At 38.6% G+C, this 24,098-nt stretch overlaps 1 protein-coding gene and 1 long non-coding RNA gene across 2 annotated transcripts in view; one reads left to right on the plus strand and one right to left on the minus strand.

The window, feature by feature from the left end:
- LOC129375056 (brevican core protein-like) overlaps positions 1-23,746 on the minus strand; it is a 30,241-nt gene extending 6,495 nt beyond the window's left edge. The window contains exons 1-8 of the mRNA XM_055053868.1: positions 23,564-23,746; positions 11,438-11,517; positions 9,720-10,091; positions 8,570-8,744; positions 7,763-7,890; positions 5,895-6,188; positions 4,340-5,206; positions 953-3,088 (exon numbers count right to left, since the gene is read on the minus strand). Coding sequence (XP_054909843.1) covers positions 953-3,088; positions 4,340-5,206; positions 5,895-6,188; positions 7,763-7,890; positions 8,570-8,744; positions 9,720-10,091; positions 11,438-11,517; positions 23,564-23,583 — 4,072 coding nt within the window. The 5' untranslated portion in view covers positions 23,584-23,746. The remainder of the gene's footprint in view (positions 1-952; positions 3,089-4,339; positions 5,207-5,894; positions 6,189-7,762; positions 7,891-8,569; positions 8,745-9,719; positions 10,092-11,437; positions 11,518-23,563) is intronic.
- On the plus strand, positions 152-7,171 carry LOC129375057 (uncharacterized). The gene is made up of 4 exons (XR_008607597.1): positions 152-250; positions 6,640-6,755; positions 6,833-7,006; positions 7,083-7,171. It is a non-coding gene; the product is annotated as an uncharacterized LOC129375057 (long non-coding RNA).
- Positions 23,747-24,098: the final 352 nt, after the last annotated feature.

Here is a 24,098-nt window from a genome sequence, read left to right on the forward strand (position 1 = left end):
TTTTTTTTTTACCTTAATACCACCTGTATTTGATCTCCTGTGACTGTCTGAATGACAGAGGTCCGTATCCGGTCTTTTCAAATGTGACCTGAATCCCAACGGCCAGGTCCTGAACGTCATTGATACTCGACAAACGTCACTGTTCTGCGTCTTCAAAATGCTGATACGCGCAAGCGGGAAGGAAAACAACAACCATGGCGGACGACAATGACAATTATGGTGTTAATGTGTTATTTCGGACAACAAAATCGTAAGCTATGCTACACCGTTAGCATCCACATTTACTCCCGAAAACACTGAGACCTTCTTCTTCTTCCTCCTTTATGGCGGTTGGCAAAACACCGATCATGCTCACTATGTGTGACGCTATTGCGCTCTCTACTGCGCATGCGAGACACTTTCAGGAAGTTTGCAGTTCACACAGGGGAACACATACAAGTGGAATAAACGACCACACCCCCAAAAATCTGATTTTATAAAAGAATTGAATATCAAAAGCCTGCAGTGTGAATGTAGCCTTAGTTTCAACATTTATGCAAAACACATTCTGATTTCAGGGGCTACTGCCACCATTCTTGTAAGGGAAACACTAAAACATTCATTCAAACTTATCTGTACTTCACAGAAGTCAGTCTTTGGATGAGTAGGAAAATGTCATGCAAAAAAGAAAAAAATGTTGACAAAATGTCAACTGTCCGAGTGTGAGTAGCAGGAGAGCAGTGAGGAGCGTAGGAGTGTTTTAAAAGGGTGAAGCGTTTAGGAGTCAGAAAGGTGTGAGGATCTGTTGAGACAGCGAGTGAAACAAACAGGGAGAGGGTTTTGTTTTTTGGGGGGATTTTTGTTTTACAGAACATGGAGGAAGTTTGTCAGAAAATAAACCTGGGATTTTAGTGCATCAGTGTGCTGAGCAAGAAGAGGACGGTTAGGTTGATTAGAGTGGTTTTAGCATTACCTGAAAATGCCCCTGTACCACCTACAGCTGCCCTCTCTTTGGGCAAGTTATGCAGGGTGGGTTGCTGGGTGAGGATAATGTCAAGATCAATCACACCTTGATCCAATGGTGGGATGAAATGGTTCACCTTCTGGGTTTCTGTCGTCTTCTGGAAAGTGTGAGGTCTTGTGGTTCTTGGGCTCCAGGTGCGCTGGGGCACATATGTTGGGGTAGAAATGGTAGGGGCAGAAGACATAGACTTGGTATTCATTGAGGGCTCTGACACTGACATGAAGGGGGGTTTCTGACTGATCTTTACACTATTCAGATGCTCCTGAGGTTCAGTTGTGGTAGTCAACAGACTCCACATAGATGTTTGCGTATTCACAGGAAAGATTGTAAAGTCCTCAAGGGTTGGTGCAACATCAGCTTCCTGCTCAAAATTAAAGATTGAAGTAACTTCAAGTTCATCAGTCACAAAGGCTGGGGTTACTTTGGATTCTTCTTCAGGGGCACCAGAAAGATTAGTAATTTCCTCTGAATTGTCAAACTTCAGGACATTGACTTCTTCCTCCTGGAGGGGGATTTGGGTAGATTTACTTTCCTCATAAATCAAAGTGGGAACAACATGAACTTCTTCTTTAGCACTTGGAGTAAAACTAGCTTCTTTTTCAAGAACCAGAGTTGAGTCAACTTTAGCTTTTTCTTCGGAAGTAAGTCTGGATTCCTCATCAATAACAACTCCAAGGACTGGAGTTGGGTCAACATTAGCCTCTTCCTCAAAACCCAGAGTTGGGGGACTTGAAGTTTTTTCTGTAATTTCTGGGTCAACTTTAGATTCTTCTTCAATTGCAGAGGTTGATGCAGTTTCAGAGTCTTCTTCAAGAGCAGCTGTTGGGGCTACTTTATTTTCTTCAACAGCCAATGTTGGGATAACTTTATCTTCTTTTGCTGGGACAACAGTTGGGTCCATAGTAGCTTCTTCTTTAGGAACCATAGTTGGGCGAATTTTAGCTTCTTCTGCAACCGTTGCTTCAACATTAGTGTCTTCTTCGGTAACCAGAACTGGAGCAACTTTCACTTCTTCAAGGACCACAGTTGGGCTAACTTTAGTCTCTTCATCTAGGACAACAGTTGGGTCAACATGAGCTGCTTCTTCAGAAACCACAGTTGTTGTAACTTTAGCTTCTTCTGCAACATTTGGATCAGCTTTAGTTTCTTCTTCAAAAATTGGGGTTGATGCAATCTTAGAGTCTTCTTCAAGAGCAGCTGTTGGGGTTATGTTACCATCTTCTCCAAGAGCAGCTATTGGGGTTATGTCAACATCTTCTCCAAGAGCAGTTGTTGGGGTTATGTTAACATCTTCTCCAAGAACAGCTGTTGGGGTTATGTCAACATCTTCTTTAAGAGCAGTTGTTGGTGTTCCTTCAGCTTTGTCTTCAGCAACTACAGCTGGAAAAACTTTACTGTCTTCAAGACCCAATGTTGTGCTAACTTTAGCTTCTTCTACTAGGACAACAGTTGGTGTAACTATGGTTTCTACTTCAAGAACAAGTGTTGTGGCAATTTTTTCAGTGCTTTGGCTAGCTTCTTCTATGGGCACAGCAGTTGAGAAAAAAATAGCTTCTTCTTCAATTGAAGTTGAATTGTACTCTTCCTTGCCATGGGTTGGGGAAACTACAAAAGTTTTCTCAAAAGGCGATGCAACTCTAATGCCTTCCTGAAAGATGGAAGTAACTGTTCCAAGTTCAGATCCGCTTGCCTCTTCATAAGAGCTGCCTAATGTCTGATACTGTTCCGTTGCAAATTCAGACGGTGAATGAGAGATATTGAAGTCCTCTGGAGATTCGGTCATAGGCAAACTTACTCCAGAAACTACCTGTTTAGGAGCCTGAGTTGCATCTACCTCCTCCGTGTCTAAGCTTGTACTTCCTTCCTGTCTAGAAATAGTGAGTTCCCACAAGTCTGGTGTCGCGGTGTGGTTTTCAAAATTCAATTTGTCCATATGGCGTGACACAGAAGACAGGGTTGGATCAGGAGTCTCCCTCAGAGGTGTGGTGCTAGCCACTGCAGAATCCAGCGGTTTAGCGGTGTATCCAGCAGCGGAGGATTGAGACGAGGACATGAAGGTGGCTGCTTCCGTTTCAAATTCTCTTTCTGAAAGAAAGCATAAAATGTTTTGGGTTATAGGTTTGACAAAATGCTTAACTGATAAGAATTTACTGAGATAACATATTATCTAAGTATCAGGTTTGTAAAGTAAAAACTGTGGAAATCTGAATAAAAAGTCTTCAATAACATTGTTTTTGAAAAAGTTTAAATTGATTTACACATCGTCGTTTTTTCAACTTTGCACCTAGTTTCCTAGCTCTCATTTAGCCTTAAATATTGCACCTAAATTTCAAAAACATTTCGCTCAAGCAGTTTAGTCTTGCAAAATAAAATCTTTTTTAAACCACTAAAACACTGAGGATTTTCAGCTCAAGTAAAAATATAAGAAAGAAATTCTGACACTTCAAAACATTTTATTTTGATATCAAAAAAGCTTCTCATAACTTAACACCTGGCACAAAAATCCAAAGTCAAATACAATTTGTGTGCAAGTAGTTTTAAATTAAGCAACTTGATCTTTGTTGGATATTGTTCAGAAAAATATTTAAAGTGGCTAAAATATAAACCAATAATTACATAATTTCCTGTAAATAAATAAACAAGAAGAGAATAAATAAATAAACAAATCAATTGAAAAAATTCAATTCTTAATATAAATGTTTGTTGTAGATACTGTAGGAAACTTGTTTGCAGTGTTATTAAAAAACACTGCAAAAACACAAAAAGTATTTTTGGTCTAGTTTCCAATGCACTAAGTTAGTACACCTGAAATAAGACAAAACTAACTTACAAATAACTTTTCAGTGAGATACAGGAGCTTGTTTTAAATAAATAATTGCTTAATATTGATGAAAAAGTACTAGTGTCACTTGGAATTTTATTCAACTTGTAAAATGGGAAAAATGTCTGGTTATAAGTGAAATAATCTGTCAGGGAAACTGGTACTTTTTCATCAATATTAAAGCATTATTCACTTATCTTGCTGAGAAGTTACTTGTCTTATTTCATATGAACAAAGACAATTTCCCTTATGAAATAAACTAAAATTCAATGGTAAGATTTTGTGTTTTTGCAGTTAAATCTGTCGTGTTTGACCTTAGTTTAGATAGAAAATACCAACCTCTTGAAAATTCTGCCTTGATCCAACTTTCTAAATGTGGTTTATGACATGTATTGAATATTGACATTTTGAGCTAATATGCTCTGATTCTAAACATATCATTTAATTATACAATGACACATTTTCAGGTGATTGGCCTATATAAATGCACTTATTTTATTAAAGTAATTTCCTACCTTGGGAAATATCTCCGGATCCATCACTGGGAGTCCATATTGAGTAGGCCTCAATGGTTAGTTTAGTAGTTGGAGTTTCTTGTGTGGCTGGAGTTTCTTTGTCTTGGATCGTCTTAGTCGTGTTCATCTGTCCAAGATCGTCTGTGATTGCATCTTCCAACTTTACCTGAAGCAACGGACCAGCCGCCAAAGTCGTCCCCTCCCAAATCGCTTTCTCTACATCTACGTCTGTATGGTTGTTCTTGGTTTCGCCGTAATTGGTGTGAGATTTGTCCAAACTGGTCTCCTGAATTTCTTGGTATTGGATTGTCTGTTCAGTTGATTGTAGAGACTCAGTAGAGTTTGTGTCTGATGCTGTCTGGTTCTGGGTCTGTGGTCCATATGTGCTTCTCTCAAACTCTGATGTGTGAAAGGTGAAGCTCAGGTTCTGGTGTAAGTCTGTCCCATTGTCATCACCAGGAAGAATCGTTGTGCTAGGAATCATTGTGCTTTGTGTTGAATCAAAGGTCTTCGTTGTGCTGATTGTGCTGACAGCTGCCTCTGGAAGACCCTGGGAGTCGTAACGTATTTCTGTGCTTTCATTTAGTGGTTTAAGGAAGTCCAAAGCGTAAGCTGTAGTAGGGAAAGATTCTGCTCTGTCTGAGGTGACCGTTTGGTTTCTGTCGAGTGGATCTTTTGTAGTAAAAGAGTCGGGCAACAGGGGTAAAGATTCCAGTTCGCTTTGTGCTTCACGTTCCACTTGTTTCTCCAGTTGATTAAGATGGATTTCTTGTTCTCGTTCCACTAGAATAACAACATTTTGTTGTAAGTTTTCAGCTTCTGTGATCAGATTATTCACTGGAGAGACAGTAGAAGTTTCTCCATATCCTGTTGAGGACATATAAGAAATTAAAAGTTTGATTTCAGAGTAAAAACACCAACAAACGGGAATAATAAAGTGTAACTAACTCCCAAAAAATTAAAGTTATTTTTTCTGATTAACTTACTAAATTGGTTTTTTGTTTCTATCTCCAATGGTCATAATACACTGTCAATTTTCAGGTTTTGCAACTTGGCAATCTTTCTTCTTTTTTTTTTTTAATCTGGACCAAAACTTTTCCTTGCAGTCAAGCAAAACAGTGATGTATCAGTTGTCGCTTCATGATGACCTGTTGGAGAAAATTACTGCATATATATCTTTGATTTACGGTTACATTGCCGGTATGTACTAAATGAATAATTTTGTAACACTGTTTTAATGCTAGATGCATTATTTGACTGTAAAATGAGTCATTTTGCTATAAGAATTAGACACAATTTGCAAAGTTGTACAAGATGGCGTCAGTAGTGTAAGTTCTTATAGATGTTTTGGCTTTTATTCAGCAGAAATTCAGTCAATGCTGCACAGCTTTATAAGTTTTATGACATTGTCTTTTTTCAATTTCACTCTTGTGCATGTCAATTAACCTGCTGACAACAATCTTTGGTCTCCACAGTCGTGATAGTGACAGGCCATGGGAGGTTAGTCACACTTTAAAGAACCACTTCACAGTCTGGCGTATTTAAAGACACCCACCTTTGAAACAATAGACATCATGCAGGTCAGACGGCTCTGGGAAACCGGTTTGGTTGCTGAAGCGGTAGAGTGTTTTGACACCTGCTTGTGGGCCACCACATCGCTCTCTTGGAATTACGATGGGATAGCGCACGCTGCCGTCAGACAGCCAGCCTGGACTGCAGCGGTCCAGCCCTTCGCTCCACTCCAAGTACAGCTGTGCGGTTGTAGCCAGCTGTGCTCCCGCAGCTCTGCAATATGACTGGGCTTCGTCAAATGACAACTGCTGTGGGACGGGGTCATTGAAGACCTTTCCTAAAAACACAAAATATTAACTTTGATTATATTTGTATTGTATACTTGTACGGAACAGATCGAGGTTATAGATTTTATTTCTTGTCATTTTTAAGGTCCCTCAGGCTTTTCATTTTCAGAACGTGGCTTGTATTTGCATAGTGTGCTTAAAACAATAAGACTGATGAAGGAGAGAAGAAGGTTCTGATCTATAAAAACTATCCAGAACAAAGTGACAGTATCTGCAAATCAACTACTTAAAATCAGGAATAAAATTCAGCAAAAACTTGTCAGAGAAATCAAGAGATTCATCACCTCTCTATTGATCATAGTTTCAGTTTTTATGCCTTTTGCTGTTTTTTTTCTTTTTTTACAAATGTTCGGCCCATTGCACATGGTAATTTTCGGATTATGTTTTTACATTAGTTAAATGTTGTTAGGATTTTAGTTGGTGTGAGTGTTCTTGCAATAGACGATCTTCGTGGGAGCGCATCTGAAGCGCACCTGAAGCGGATCTCCTACAATGGGCGGCAGGATTCTTAAGGAGCGGTGGTGCAACCAGTCATCGCTCGATGGTCCCACTTGTTGGTCAGAGTCAAATCTAATGTCTTGTTAAGTCTCAGGTCCACAGAAGATCTAAGTAAGCTGTGTGTGTTCTCCCACAGATTGATGACGTCTCGTTGGGATTTTGCCAGGAACTGCACCTGCCCTATACTGCCAAGCTGACCACGGATTGACCGGAAACATCTGCCTGCCGCCTCGGCAGGCAGATGTTGCCGGAATCTACACACACACAATTCCTACCACCTCCCTCAGCAACTCTCCTTCCCCGACGACCCGTAAGCCTTCTCGTTCCCTCCTTTGCCACGATCCCGCCGTCCTTCTCCTTTCTAAACCTCTCCCCTCTCCGAGCAGCACCCGAGCCGACCCTCTGTTTTCCAGCTCAGAGGACAACCCGGACTCACCACCCTTACAAAACTGTAAAATAAATTTTTTGAACTTTAATTCTCATGGCTTGTTGTTTGAAGCCTGCATGTGGGTAAAAAAACTAAAATCCAACATGACAAATGTAGCTTTAAAATGTGAAATATTCAGACTTAAAAAGTCTCCTAACCCACTATTGTGTTCAAGCTTCTTTTCTGTTGTTTCTCTCATGTGTCTTGATAATTTATGCTCTTCTGGTTTTCCTAGTGTCATTCTAAGGTTGTCTTAAGAAAATATCCTTTATTTTGAGACTTTTATTCATCTGTCTACTTTTTAGTCTGACTCCATCTCATGGTTTTATGAACCAGAAGATCCAGAAACAGCAGTGAAATTGTCCACAGACTCTAAACTTTTAAATTTAGATGTAAATTTTGAAAATACCTTTTGAAAGTGTGAGGAAATTCATTTCAACAGTACACTAAGATTGCAACTTACAATATAAATAACTCACAAGATATTCACAAGAATGTATGACAGCAAAAAATAACCTAATATTGCCAAACAGTGAGAAAAAGTTTTGTGTACTTTTTAGAAAGCTTATCTAAACATCTGATTTGAAGTGTTTCTTTCTGTGTATACCACATCTAATTTTACACTATGATAAATCGTACCGTGAATTTGCTCTATGTAGCAATAGACGTCAAAGAGATCATCTGGATCCATCGTCCCATAGTTCCTCACTCCTGGTTGCCCGTCCATGTCTCCATAGCAACCTTCACGGGGCACTTGGATTGGATACCTGCGTCAGTCAAGAATAATGCTTTCTAAAAGGAAACTGACATCTGATTGACCGAGAAATTAATGCTGGTTTGACAAAATAAAAAACAAATCCTAGGTTAATAAAAGTTCAAAGATATTATGCTTTGAGCTTTAGTAGTGCTGTACAAAACATTTTGGTTATATTTGTTTTACACAAAATCATTCTCCAATGAGATTTCAGTCTGTATTTTCTTCTAGAATGAGCTGCTGTAGGGTGTCTTATCAATTTAAATCCAGATGATCTGCTGCTGGCCATGCCCCCCAACTCAACGTTCACACTCGCACATGAAAATGGCTACAAAAAGATGCAACCATGTATCTTTGAAAAGGAGAAGTAGAGCCTCCTGCACAACCAAAATGAATGCAGTAAGTGGTTTCTGGATGGTAAGTCAACAACAAAACACTTTTCCAGCAGCCATTATGCAGCGCATACTACTATAAAACCAGCTGACCAAACGTGCTGGGGTTGCTAGGTAGCAGTGCAGTGCCCATTAAATGTGACTTAACAATCAGGGAAGATTTTGAAGCATTTTCCAAAAAAACATTAACTGATTGCCAGAAAATGACTGGGTTGTTTTTAGAAGCAGCAGAAACCCAAATAGAAAGACAAAGATGTGCATTTTACACAATAGGTCCCCTTTAAAGAGTAAAAAACCTACCTGACAGATTGGTCCGCCAGCCAACCTGCGTCACATTGCTCATATCCATCAAAATAAGCTGCAAGCAGCTGGTCGGGTGTGGCGACCTGAGCACCAATCCCCTCACAAGCCCTCTGGGCCTGCTGGAAGGAGAAGGAGTACCGACCCAAAGCATCTCGGTAGTGGAAGACCACACCTGAAAACATCAGAACATATGTACACATTCAGAAATATACTGGATACTATGGTAGTGCAATTATTAACATGTCATAATATAATAGTTTGCAGCTGACACATAGCAAGCTGGGAAGAATACACAAAAATTGTAGTCAATTAACAGTAGCACTACTTCAACATATTTTTATTTAAGTAAAAGTGAAAAGTAGCATCCAAGAAATTACTCAAGTAAGAGTAAAAAAGTATTTGGTAAAAAGTCTACTCAAGTACTGAGTAAGTGATCAAATTATTAATTTTATATCTTAAAATGACATAATCAGACGGACCAAAAGGTAAAGTTAAGTGGGAATGTTTGGTATTTTTTGCACGAAAATGACAATTCATATAAGTAACAAAAGACAACAAAATCAGGCAAAAGAAAAAAATTTCTGAATCAGTTTCTTTCAACAAAAAAACGTATGAAACTTGAAAAAAACTGCATTGTGTGTCTGAATTTTTTATTAAAACATGTTTGTTTTTCATTCAGTGTGCAGAGAATGCAGAAATTTTACTCAAGAGTTGCAATACTTCATAATAAAATTACTCAAGTAAAAATAAAATGTATAGCATAGTAAAAATACTCCTAAAAATTTATTGTAATTGAATAAATGTAACTATTTACAACCCAACTCTGGATACAGTATGATCAAATATTTTTCAAAATTTCCACCAGGTTTCCCCCAGAAAATTTGCCAAGTCATGTTTTTGAGTTCAAAGACGGTTGAATTTTAAAATATCACTTGATAATTGTGTTATTGAAATATTGTAAGATTAACCCCTGAACACCAACTATAAAGTCTTAAATAAAAGACTTATTTATTTAAGTCTTTTGAAAAGACTGCTTTGCCTGGCGGGGTCACAAGGAAAGCCTGGTGGCCCACCAGGCTTTTAATACACTGGGGGAAAGTGTTGCACAGACAGAAATCTCAAATAAGCCTCAACATGCTGATGCTACCTTTGACTTTGACTTGCACGACTTTGCTGGCATCTTCCAGTCCCTGCTGCACCTCGCAGCGATAGTGACCGGAGTCGCTGTGGCGCAGATCGCCTAACCACAGAGAAACGTCTTCAGGGGACGACGTGTAGTTCAGCAGTGCCACGCGGTCGCGGTACGCTTCATTGATCTTCACCCTTGAACTCCGCGCTACCAAGATCTGCGTCTCAATCCCGCCGGACACAACTGTCCACTTCACCCGGGGGACAACAGACGGGGACGAAGAAGAGGAGGAGGACAGAGACACGAAACAAGGGATGGAGATGGAGCTGCCCAGAGGAACAAGAATTGGACCTGAATGGGGGATGTCCAGCTTCAGCTGTCGCACGTCATCTGATGGAAACAAGAAAAAAAAAAAAAAAAAAAAAACATCATTACAGGGGACGAAATGGCTCTGAAAGCTTCCCAAAACTAAATTTATTTACTTTTATGCTAGAAATAACATGGAGGAGACAATAATACAAGAAAAGGACAAATTAGCTTAGCTATAAACACTAAGGGACTGTTGTCTTATTCAGTTTGTCTAGGCTAATGTGTGTCTATCTCTATCAAATAAACATAAAGTATAGCTTTACAACATTTTCCACATCCATCATTTTATTGCAGCTGTAAAACTGCCTTTTCTTGTTGGAGTTCTCATGGACTCCAACAAGAATGTAATGTTATAACTATTCTTGCCATATTCCGACTTTATTTGCATATTATTACAACTTTATTATTGTATTACTTTGACTTTATTCTGGTAATATAATTATCTCTTTTCTTAGCCTGGATATGGTAACTTAATAACACTAGTTCATGGTGAAATTAGACATATATATCGAGCATATTTTTTGCTTGCTTACTTAAAGCAAATACAAAAACAGTTCCTTTGCAAAAATACAAATTATTATACATCATAACTATAAACTTTTATGTAGCTTATAAAGGCTTAATGTGATTGCACAAAAATTAGTAAAAAAAAGTTTAAATAAAATAAAGTTTTCCACTAACATTCTGAAAACTGTAACGTGTATTGATATTCAACCCTGCTTTCCTCTTATCTACCTTATTCCTGGAAGGTTTATTGTGGAAACGATTACGGGTCTTACTTCCGGCGCTCACCGGAAGTAGCAGTATTTCGTGTAATTTGTAGGTTTTTTGCTGACAATAACAGGTGTGTCTAGAACATGTTCCCAAAGCAAAGGCGGTAGTTTTCATCGCCTACCGATAAATGAGGAAACAAAAATAATTTGGCTTTCAGAGAGAATCCAAAATGCTTTATGTGCTCGTTTCATTGTGTGGATAAAAAGTCAAGGGAAGTGAAGTAGCTAACTATGCTAGTGCGGGTTATTTGCGCCCATTTCTTCAAGTCCCGGCATTAGTTATAGGTAGTGGTAAAACAATATTGCCACATGTAAGCTGTAATAGTCGGAGTTCCCACTTATTTTATAGCTTAAAACCTCTGCGGAAACCCGGTTAGGGAGGTGTGAGCATGTAAACAAATGGCGGTTCCGGGTAGTGGCGGAAGACGCGCCCATAAATCACGCAAAGCCTCATGGGAGCTCGGAATAAGGTGGATACCTCTTGATAAATATTCACTGCAACCAAATGCATAATGAAGCAGCTAATGTCACATAATGTGGTGAAAGTTCAGACGGTTTTTCAATGATTTTGTAAGGCAGTAAATGTGAACTCACCGTGAGCTGATGGCGTTTGGATGGGGAAGGCCAGGGTGAGATGACAAACTGCACAGATGACTGGAAGGATCTGGACATATCTGGAAAGATAAAACAGTAATCACTCTAATTACCACAATAAATGACCTGAAACAATCACCAACATTGTGATTAATTGTCCATCAATTTAGAATACAGACTCAAAGATATGACATGTCCTGAAGAATAACAACTTTAGAACAATAAATAGAAACAATTGCATTTAAGATGAAAAGTACTATTCTAAATCTCCTGGAGAATAACAAAGAAAATAGATTTTTGATGCTGGAAAGCGTGCATATTGTTGGTTTAGCTAATTATACTCCATTGATCTCAAATTGATCATGCATGTGCATTACACCTGGTTATATCCTGCTGTTCAATTAACTATCATTATTATTGATTGACTTCATTTCTTGACAAGAACAACTGGAGATCTATTTGATATAACTGCTTTTTCAGATTTATTCTGCTTTTGATTTATTTTGTTAACATTAATCTTGTTTATTTTTTATCTTAAGTATATGGTTGAAAGTCATTTATAGACTATGATGGAGTATATATCGACAGGGTATATAGATCAAAGTAGTACTTTAGTTATGAAACAAAAACAATGAAAATCTGTGTGTTTATATCTACTGAAATCTGCAAATGTTTTGTGATGGTTTTATACATTTTCTACCTGAATGTCACATGAATCCGACTAAAACTAGTTCATTTTAACCAGCTGGTTTCAAGGAAAGAATCCATGTGATTTGAACAAACTGTGGGGGCTTTTGTAAATTACAGGAGCCACGAAAGCAACTAAAAGCCCAACCATACAGCAGATTTTTCTGATTTTCAAAGGGAAATCGATGCCGCAGGCCTCTGACCTCAAGCTATTTATCACCTCCGTGAGCTAATGACACAGTGTCTCAGCCGGGAGGCATCTGTCCAGCTCTCCATCACCAGCCCAGGTCTGTTATTAACCCAGCAGCCATGACGGGATGTCTGCAGTGACCTCATACAACCTCTGGAACAACTGGAAAGGTTCCTTCATTGTGGAAAGACAGTGCTTCTGCACTATTTCTTTATCGCGGAGTAGATTAGGTCTCTTATGTTCAACCCAAGTCACATGTATAAAGATTAGGGTCACCTCTTATGTCAAACTTTGTTTTATTTGAATCAATCAAGCAGTCAATCAATTCTAGCTATAAAGCACTCTTCATGTTGGAAGCAGCTAGCTGGAAACACATAATAAATGCCGTTTTTGAACTGGTTTTAAACCATCCAGGATCACAGTCTGTAGGTGCAAATACCAGAGTTGTGAAATAAACTGAAACTGGTGGGATACTCCCTTTTGCTCCAATCTTTGTAATAGGACTGGTGGATATTAAAATGTATCTTCATATTTTCTTTACTTCCCTGGACTAGCCAGGGGAGTCATTGCTATGTTCTTTGCTTAATTTCTTAATAAAATAATAATCAAAATGCATTTTGACTCATTTTTGATTGACTCAGTGTTTCACCTTAGGTAAGACTCCTTAACACACCGGACAAAAAAAACTAAATAAAGACTTCTGACTTTAAAGGAAATGGGCACCTGGGAGGAACTGAGTCAGTAACCAGTGTGAGATTTATCAGGGAGACTAATGAACTTTCCGGAAGAACATGTTGGATCTACGCTTTCTGTGATCTACACAAGTTTTTCTGTGACTGAGGAATTGTCATTTTAAGCTACGTGATACAGCAGTGACATCACAGCGCCTCAAAATTCTGATATGAAGTCAAAATAATTCCAAGAAAGAAAAAGAAAAACAGAATTCTGAGATTAAACTCATAATTCTGAGGGGGGAAAAAACTACATTCTGAGAAGAAAAGCAAAAATTTTGGGATTAAAGTCAGAATTCTGAGGAAAAAACATCAAAATTCTGAGATCAATGTTGGAATTTTGAAAAAAGTCAGAATTTTAAGATTAAAGTCATAATTCTGAGGAAAAAAGTCAAAGTTCTGAGATTAAAGAATATGAAATAAGGGATTATGGTCAAAATTCTGAGATCATCATCAGAATCATGATATTAAAATTAGAATTGTAAGAAAATTCAGTCAGAAAACTTTATCATCACTGACCCTAATCCTCCTCCATATATATAAACTTATTCAGAGATCATTTTTGAAGCTTACTGAGGATTTATCTTTATTGAGACAAACCTCCCATGTGGAGAGACAGGTCCTGAAAATCAGAGACAGGGATGTTTAGATGTTGTGGAGACTCTCAGCTTTGAAAACTTTAGTTTCTTGGATGATGTCTGATGATTAATTGAGCGCTCCTAAAAATATCTGCCCAAACTTCTAAATACTCTTGCTCCACTTGTGCCAGCAGCTCTCCCTGCCCCAGCAACTCAATAAGGCCTGGCAGGCGATCAAACCTTGGAGTTAAGTCCAGTGAGATCATAGTTTCTCTCAGAGGGTTCATTCGCAGTATCAATGAATATTTTAGCTGCCATATATACTTCCTCTAAGTCTTTAGGACTTAGCAAGTCCGCTAAATACATTCTGGTCAGTTCATTCCTTTAATAGCTACATGCTCCCTCCATACAACCGCTTATCCATCTATGTAGCCATCAAAAGTTTGAAATCATGGAAATATTCTGGTAATAATGATGAATTCACTAAAGCTGTGACAGAAACTGAAACCTGGGCAGAACATTTAAATGCCACCCAAACAGAACAGCAAATAAATGCTAATTACTAGATTTCTTTTAATCTGATTAGCATTTTTTTTCCTTTGATTTGAGCCTGAACTGATTCTAAAAACAGCCTAAGAGCTTAAAAAACACCCAGACATGTTTGGAAAAAGGTGAAAGTGGTTTTGGTATACAGAAAATGCTACGTCACATTTGGCGGTCTTTGCTACCTAGCAACTGCTAGCAACCCAAGCTGCTTATTTGGATTTAAAGTGACAGGACGCCCTAAAACGGCTCATTCTGAAAGGATCTTAGGCCCTGTTAGCACGACAACAGTTTCAGGTGAAAAAGGAAGAGTTTTGTGTACATTTACATGAAACCACCGAATGTGTTCTCTGACTACGGCACAGACTGAAAACGGGTTCGAGAGTGCAATGTTTCCGAAACGTACAAGCTTGTAAACAGAGTAAATGGATCTTTTCTGAGTATGACGCAACACATAGCTGCTGGTTCCTAAGAAACTACTGACAATGGTGGTCTTACGACACAATTCACGTTTCGCCATCAGATACCATCAAGGAAGCATAAAAGTCACCTTCGAAAGAAACTATTGCAGAGGCAGAGCAAGAACAAAACAAATCAATCTGTTAATAATGCCATAAGAAAATAAGTATTATCTAAAAAATGGAAATAAAAAGGATACCCAGACACACCTATTTGATTAAAAAATATCCCAAACTGCAAAGTGGATGTTGGAGTCAAAACCCAAGAGTAGATATTATATTATTAAAGTTATAACCTCTGAACTGAAGCATACAAAATGCTAAATAAATTTATACTTTCTGCATTTATGTGAAACAGTTTCTTTGAAATGAGTCGGCACAACTAGAGCTCATTGACTTTTGCCAAATGAAATGGCCTTCTCTTATGGCAGTATAATCGCCGTCTGTTTTTCTGGCAGCTGGCTGGACTCTACAAGGCTGGTATCACTATTAGTATTCTTGACAAGAAAACGGCTCATAAAAGAGTAAGCATGGAGCCAAAGGGACAGCTGCACACTGTGCTTTCACTTCATACCAACTCCCTCACAAAAGGCTGCATGGAAAATTAAAGGACAGGCCACTGGCACACACGCACACTGTTTCTCTTTTCTTTTTCTTGCTCTTTTCATGGCTCAAAAGGGAAGTTTTCAGCACTTAGGATCGCTGTGCACCAGGCTTTGTAGAAGAGAAACAGCGGCATTAAGACCCCGGACACTGATTCAAACGCTCGCACTGTTAGGCCCAAATGACAGTTTGTGAATCGAGTTGATGGGAGAGGAGAATAATTGCGGTTGCTGGGTGTTGTGCCATCTTTATATTGCATTTGCCCCTGAAGGCTCGCAGCTCCTCTTGTTTAAATGGCACTGAAGAAAAGTCAAGCTGAAATCAATGCCACCCAGTGCATTTAGGGGTCTGCAAACTGTTATCCCGTCGACACAGATTAGCTCCAGACTATTAACGCCATTATAACCAAAACTAGCAAAAACTGAAACTGAGAAAAAAATGTTTTAACTGAAATAAATGAAAATGGTGATTAAAGGGGAAATCCTATATCTAAATAGGACTATATTGTAAATTAGCTAAAACATACCAAAATTATAGAAATGTTATCCATCGTTTTCGTGTTTATGAATCTATTTATTAGACTTTTAAACTGATGTGAAATTGTTTTGTTTTATTCCACACCAACAGTTTATGTTTGTGCAGGAACATACTGTTGCAGGCTAACACTAATGCTAGCCCGCAAAATGGCGACAGCAAAAGTTGGTAGATAGCACCAACCAATTGTTTCTTGTCCAACAATAACTGAATACATTTTCTGAAACGATACCTTCTATTACATACTCCTTACCAAATCAATGTATACATAAATCCTTTTGCATTCTGCACCTAAAATTGAGAAAAAAATGAGAAAAAACAAAAGCTAATACTATAGCAAATAAAAACTAAACTGAAACTAAACAACATTAAACTAATTATAGCCAATAAAACTAGCAAACACTAAAAATTCATTACATCTAACTGAATTAGACAAATAAAAAGTGACTACAAAGTTACTCTGCTTTCGTTATTGAAACATGAAAATATGTTAGCCTAAGTCAGAGGTCCCCAAAGTGTGGGGTGCGCCCTCTAGGGGGGGCGCAGTGCCATTGCAGGAGGAGTGCGGGAAGCGCTATGGATGAATGAAAAAAATAAATAAATAACAGTTACACAAAAGTGTTTCACTGTAAAGATGATTTGTAGTTTCTTTTGTTGCAACCTGAAGTGAAGTGTGAAATAAACTTCAGTGGAGTTTGAAAACAAAATATGTGTTTAGGTTCATGTGTGGTTGAACGATGTGTGTGATTTTTTTTTTTCTTTTTTGGGGGAGGTTTAATGTAATCTGTAGGGGGGCCCAGAAGAAAATCTTTAGCAACCACTGGTCTATGGATCGCTTTAAAATATATTCAGTAGATCAAGAAACATAAAGAGCGAGGTTACACCATATTTGCAAATGTTGTGCTGTAACTCGTGGGTGGTCTCTGCAGAGTGTTACATCACTGTCAATACAGGGAGACCTCGTCCCCGGTTCCAACCAGCAAGCCAGAAAATGACTCGGGATCCCAATTCAGGCCGGTCAAACACGTCTGTTTGACGGATGTGCAGCGAGCTCAGAGGAGTGCTGAGATGGAACAACACATGTCTTCTCTAAAGCACACTAATTGAGCTTTTACGAGGTGTAAACGTCTAGCTTTCTTACTCTACAAGTACGCTCAGTTTACCCCAGATTTTTGATTTTAGTGTGGTTGCAGTACAATTACATGCTGTATAAAGTACAAATTCTCGTGCAAAACACCAAAAAGACCCAAAGCAACATCTGGCACACAAAAAGATGATTTAAACAGAAAAGTGAATTCTCTCTAAAATCTATTTTTCTGCTGACTTTGTAGTTTTCTTGTTGCCAGAAACAGCACTATAGGTTATTTAAAACAGATAAGTTTCTTGCATTTGTTTGAAAAAGTTCCAACATGTTAATTTTTTTGTTTTTTTACCATTTCAATCTCTTAAATGAGATCTTTTCAGTATGTACTTGTTATTTTGAAAGCTTATATTCTGATTGCTAGAGTTAACTTATTTGTGATCACTTTGTATGAAACAATATTAACAATTTACCAGCTGGTTTGTGTGGTTACATTTTGTAAGCTTTATGGAGTTTCAGATAAATTCTGATTTATTCACATGATTGTCAAATGGAAAACACTTTGTAAGCTTTATGGAATTTCATGGAAACTTTCTTTTTGATTAGTGTAATCAAATAGATTATATTATCCACTGTCAGCTCTTCTTGGAGATGACAACAGAGCACTGTAGCTCTGTTGTCTTTTACTATCAATTTTGTTGCAGTTAGCTGCATGCCAGAAGCAACACACACATTCCAATGACTTGACGTGTGCAGACGCTGTCCTGCCTACAGTAGTAGCATACGGCCAATTACATTGTGGTGTGAGCCTGAGTCCAGCCTATTATCTTAAGAAGATAAATATTTAATACTCTAACTACTTTGCTCTATCTGTGGTTTTCACGATTCATAAAGGGTCCAGCGTGGTAAAACTTGATATGTCAGGCACGTGCAATCTGTATGTCAGGAGGCCTGCTTGTGCCCTCAGCAATAATATGTCACTAAATATAATGATTTATCAAAATAAACTAGTCTGGCTGCCTTCAATGTAATAATGACCCTCAGTTTCTGGCTCCATGTTGTTCAGACTCCAGGTCCCTGGTGAGGAGGAGGAGGATCTGTGCCTCTAACTATCAAATCATGGGCAGGAATATTTTTTTCATGCACTGGTTTGTGAATAAAAACGTTGGTCTGATGTTGACTTAGAAAAACAGTTTCTATTTATATTTTCATAATTGTCCTCGCAATAGCGGGACAAAACCCGCCTCGCCCCAAAACACAGAAAAGCTGCAGAGAAACTTCAGACTTTAACTTCATCATTATGCTGAAGGCCCGGTTCTACAGGCAGTCTGGGTCGGTACCACCGACAGATAGAAAGGACGTCTGTCTTTATATCAAACATCCTGATGGGTACCGACTGTCACCGCGAGTCGCAACGCACCTCAAAGCCCGGTACCATGGTACCACTCACCAGAGGTACCACCTGGTACCACTACATTACTACCAGGCGGGTTAAAGCCACCGCTGACAGGATCTGGGCTGGAGGTGAGCGGCTGTGAATAGAAGTTATTGCAGAACCTCAAGTGTGAGAGGATTCGGTCCAATTAGAGTTCACACAATAAACATCAGAGAAATACTGATGCTTAAAGTCAAACATGCCACAATTAAATGAACCAAAATGTCCCCAAAGCATCGGTGGACTGACATGAGGGCCACCGGGGGAACCAGGTAGATTCCAGGTAGATTCCAGGTAGATTCCAGGTGGATTCCAGAGATCTGCATCGCAGCGGCTGTTCATGCAGGGCCGGCCCAAGGTAATATGGGGCCTTAGACAGGACAGTCCCCATCCTCCGTCCCTTGTGCCCCTTCTTACTAAGAACCTCAGCATCACTAACATGTTTAAATATCGATAAGGTGATTCTGTGAGAGGGAGACCAGGTTTATTGGCCGAGTTTAAAATCAATCACTGATTATTGGTTATTTGCTGTGATGTATTTGTGAACAAACTCAAACGCAAAGATTACACCCTATTGTAACCATGGTAACACAACAATCAAACTATCAAGATGATTCTTTAAACTTTTACAAGGAAAATTTTCTAGTTAAATCCTAAATTTTCAAATTTTCTCAGCTGAATGCATCAAATAAAATTTTATAACACTGTCAATATTTAAACAGATGGCCAGCCGGCATCTTTAACAGTTTGTTGCTTTATATAAAGTATTTGTTTTTTCACTCCCTAACAGGTAAGATACATCCAAACAACACTTTTCCAGCATTTCTTTGAGAAAAGTCACAAAGGTTTTCCTCCAGAAACTTTCAAGCTTCACCCTTTTGATTCTCAGCCATCAGATACGTTGATGCAACAGAGAGAAAGGGATAATGTCTGGAGCAATGCTATGCAGAGTTGAGTGCCAAACAAGGAGATAAAAACGGCACAACTAAAACTGATTTAAAAAATATATCCTGAATGTATCAAAATACCAGTTAATTTGACAACGTTACTTGTACTTAAGAATTGGGTTTTTGGGTGTTATGACAGATTTCTGTTTAAGTCTAGATTTTATGTTTGTGTATTATGGAAACTCTACCTACTACACGCAAAACAATTACTTTTAACATCCAAGTATCCAACAAACTAACAGTGTACCTGCACAAAAGACTGGGCAGAGATTTTTCTCTTTTTTTTGGAGTAAAAAACAATATTCAGTATTTGGGTTTTAAGGTACCTTAAAACGGTTGGAAAATTACATGTCGTTTGACGCACCTGAAATGACCAAAGGCTCTAAATAATGTTAATTATCTGTGAGAGAAGTTAGAGTACTAACTTGACACCATGATACAGGCTTTTTTCCTCTTCCGCTCGCACATCTCCAAGAAAAACCACCAGGATGTCTCCCCACTACATTCATCTCTGTGCCAGAAAGCCACCCACTATGATTCACCATCCAGTGGGTCTGGAAAAGCTTCAAACTATGTTTCCACTTATTTTCACTGCAGTACCTGGTCGTTTTGAGAGCAATGTTTTTCTGTTTGTAAAACCACTAACCAACTCTGAACTAGAACTCTACCAGGTATCTTTTTTTCCTCTGTATGTGAGCGTTCTTAATTCTCAAAGGCTTCAAAAAAAGATTAAATAGAAGATAATAAAAATCACAAAAAAAAAAAAAACATCAGCATGTTTTAAAAGCTATTGATTACAGTCACTTTAAAACATTGCAAGAAAGCCTGACTTCTTGGACGTAAAATCCTTTAAAAATAAAAAGGTTCATCATGAGTGAGTTTTATGTTGTTTGAAGACCTGATAAACCATTAGAGTTTGGTTTATCAGAGTCTACTGGACCAAAATCGCAACATTTGCTACATTTTCAGCTGGTGCAGTTTGCTTTCACACTGGACTGTGTCAGATGAACCAAACTAATTAAAAAGCCTGTTCATTTCCTTGCCTGAGGTGGCGCTGCACAAGAAACTATTGAAGGAAACGACACAAAAACCAACGAAGAAGACCAGCGCAATTTCCTGCTTCACAAAATCTAAACAAAAACGGAGAAGCGTCAGATTTTAGCGGATGTAGGATTTCTCTTTTGTCTCTGGTGAAAAGCAAAGGAGAAACTGTAGCGCTAGAAACTGGGTTTATTTTGGTTGTATTTACCCACAATGCTCTGCCATGTGGCTCACATCCTGCTTTTGGAGCAGTACCGGTCGGATTGCGTTCACATTCAAACCCCGTCGTTCACTTCAACCGAACCGATGACTTGGTTTTCGGGAAAACCGGAGTTTTCTTTTCTGGTCCGGATCAGAGTCCGATTGAGCATTTACACCTCCACAAAAAAAATCTGACTTTCTGGACAAACGAACTAGAGCTCAGTTCAAGTGAACTGATTAAATCAATCAGTTGCAAAAATAGGGCTGTTCAGTTAACATTACCAGGAAGTAACTATGTAATACGTTTAGATTAATAATACAAACCATTAGATAATACAGTTTTTCTGTCAAAGGTACAAGAAGAAAACTAAAAATGGATAGAAAAGAAAAGGTATGGTAGAGATTGTCAGATTGACGCCTTTAAAAACTACCAGGGACTCGTTTTAAATCCCAGACTGGGGTTCAGAGTCACTCTTGAAACTTGCAGTTGCTTGACATTTTTTGAAGTAGTTTAATAAGAAATGAGTACTGAATGTTGATTCACCATTACAAGCAAAGATAGAATATTATATCTGAATCTTCACGTCTTTACCTCTTAAACTCCAGAATCCATTGAAGCGTTACATAAACAGAAGCTACTAGAACATGACTGAATGTGACCACTGGCTCTCCGTGTGTCCATTACTTAAATCTACCTGCGGCTCAAGGTGAACTGCAGAAACAGAGGCAACGTTTGGAGAAAGCACTCAAAACTAAAAGCAGCATCCTGGATCTCCAGAGTACATAAAAACCTGCAGTTTATGAATATACAATATATGTTTTGCTTTCATCTTGATAAAACTATAATGCAAATTTTCACAGCTACAGAACTAGGTAAAAATAATTATTTCCCCCCTTTTTTATATATTTTGCAACCAACAAGTCAAGATTTCTTCTAATTATTATTATTTTAATGGCTTGTATTGGCTTTCTAAATATCCAGATCCTGGCTACTTTCAGATATATCTTATCCACACCACTCGAACCCTCAACACTAGACTTAAAAACTTTTCTTTTTGTCTGGATTATCTTGAACTTCTTCTGCGTAGGGCTGCTGGAGGACATAAAGTTCACGCACTTTTCTCCCATTTTCTTACCATTCTTACCTTTTTGTACTCTCTTTGCTTTTCTTTCACATTAAAAGTCCTGCCAGCCCGAGGCCTTTTGCGTTACTTTGAGTTTCTCTCTACAGAACCAATGGGAATGCTCTGGGGTGGGATATGTTCTGAACTGGAGCCATGTAAAATAAAGTGATCTGAATTTAAATGGGAAAAAGATATGAAGGTGTATGTGACGTTCTTTCCTTGTGTTTCAACATCTGTTCTTCTTAGATTAAGGCAGCAGAGTGTTGATTGACAGATATCTGCGCTTCAGCCATTTAAAATCTCACTTCCTCTTTGTTTCAGGCAAGTTTTTCTCTCCGTCATTTGTTTGTTTTGAGGATTTAACACATGCAATTGAACGTTGCTGCACTGGTTGCTACACTGTTATTCAGTGCTTTATTTTTATTGTTAATTTAATAAATATCATAAATTTTGTCATGTCTGTTGAGCCAGTTTTTTGCAGTGTAAAATGTTTAAGTGTTGCGTCTAAACATAATAAATAACTTTAACTCAGTTCATTTGGTAGGTGCCACCAGGACATAGTAGGTTCTGATTTCTTTAGTTGAACCTGTTACACATAGATTAGTTTGATAGATATAAATTGTGTATCAATGTGGTGGTTCCCAAAGAAGAGAGTGACTTCTGGCAAACAGCTGGAACATGATTATCTCTTATCTACTGCGTCGACTACAGTGTGATGTGACAAAATAGGGACACCTCATTAAATATTCAGTTCTTGATTACGAAATGTCTGGAAAGCTGATACGTTTCTTGTCGCCATCTGACGGTTTCTGACATCAGAAGAAAGAAAGTTCACCATTCTGCTCACTTTCAGTTGTGAGATTTTTGAGCACAGCGTCTCTGTGGCGTTTTGATCTGGGATTTGACTCATACAGGCTCTTACATTTAGTGGTTTTTAACTTGTCTTTGGTGAATTTACTGGTTTGTTTTGGGCCACTGTCGTGTTGCAGGGTCCAGTTTCAGACCCAGGACTACAGATTTTTCTCCAACATCCTTCAAAATGTGGTAGAAGCCGTGATATATCAGATGATGCAGCAGCAAAGCATCCACAAACGATGACACTTCCACCTCCATGCTTCAATGTTCACATGACGTTCTCTTCCTGTAACACTGTACATATGAATCAACTAATTACATAATAAATTAAAATGAATCTGATTATTTCTATATGCATGATTGTTTTTCTTCTTTTTCTATCTTGCTCAACCAGAGACTGAATAACAAGAGTTTTAAATCTGATGCCTTGGTCTCCACAAGTTCTTTTCTTTGAGGACAATTGTTTACAAAGACTTCAGTATACATTCTAGTTGTTTTTACTTTGGATATTTAAAATGTCTTAAATTGACCTGGAAATTAAAGTTTATTGATCTCTGAGAAAGTGGAATTCTGTTATATTACTAGAAAATGGTCTCAAAACAACAATATTTTCTAGAAGTTTTAAACAATTCAGTTTTATTTATGTTTCTTGAATTAGTCAATATTGTTAAAATTGAAATTGAAAATCCATATTTTCTAATATTTCAGAAAATCACACACACAGGTCTGTTATCTCTTGATCTTATGAAAAAAAAACTTTTGTAAATTAATTGGCAATGATCTCTTTTAAGCTTTAAGCATAACTAATAGCATTTTAAATTAACCAAGTCCCTCATGGTAATCTTAATTTCTTGAACTTAATTGACTCTGAAGAAATACAATGCCAAAGCAAACAAAGTCCAAGGAAAACTTTTTTTTTTTAAATCCCCATTAAGACACTAAAAGCCTGTTAGGATTGAAGCAAAGTTTAAGAAATGATGGAATGGTTTAAAACTTTTGCACAGCAATGCACCTCACACTTATCCGCAGCTGCAATGAACTTCACTCCGTCACAATGCAAAGCGCAAAAGAGACGGCATGGAGTCATTATTGAGACATGAAGCGAATGGAAAGCCTACCTGGTTGGTGTCAGCAGCATTTCAGCTGGAGCAGGTCGGCCTGGCTGCTCGGTGCAAGTCTGTTCCGTCAGCTCCTCTCTGCGTGCTGCAGTGCGTCTGTCCGGTCAGGGGGGGAAGCGGCTGGATGCTCTGCGCAGGTAGACACAAGCTGGAGCTGCAGCCGCGCTCTGACAGGCTCGGAGGCTCGGGGAGAAAGGAGGGAGATGGAGAAAGTGACGCCACAAATGAAACCGTGAAGTGCCCACTCCCTCCCTCCCTACCTCTCTCACTCCCTTCCTCCCTCCCTCCCTACCTCCCTCCCCATCCAGCAGCCGGGATGGAGGTGACGCAGGACGGCCAGGAGGGGGTGTGGGTGCTGGGAGGAAGGGCATCCACAGAAACTTATGCAGAAGATTGAAATGTTCGGGAAGTTATCCAAGGACGCATGTCAGATTAGAGGAAGGATGAGCCAGAGCCATGACAAGTCGAATCAGCATCGACTGCAGCTGCAGGTGAACTGATGATGCAAGTCACCTGCACAGAAAACACAACAGAC

This window comes from Poeciliopsis prolifica, unplaced genomic scaffold (assembly GCF_027474105.1).
Source record: "Poeciliopsis prolifica strain line A6 unplaced genomic scaffold, Auburn_PproV2 SCAFFOLD038, whole genome shotgun sequence".
NCBI lineage: Eukaryota > Metazoa > Chordata > Actinopteri > Cyprinodontiformes > Poeciliidae > Poeciliopsis > Poeciliopsis prolifica.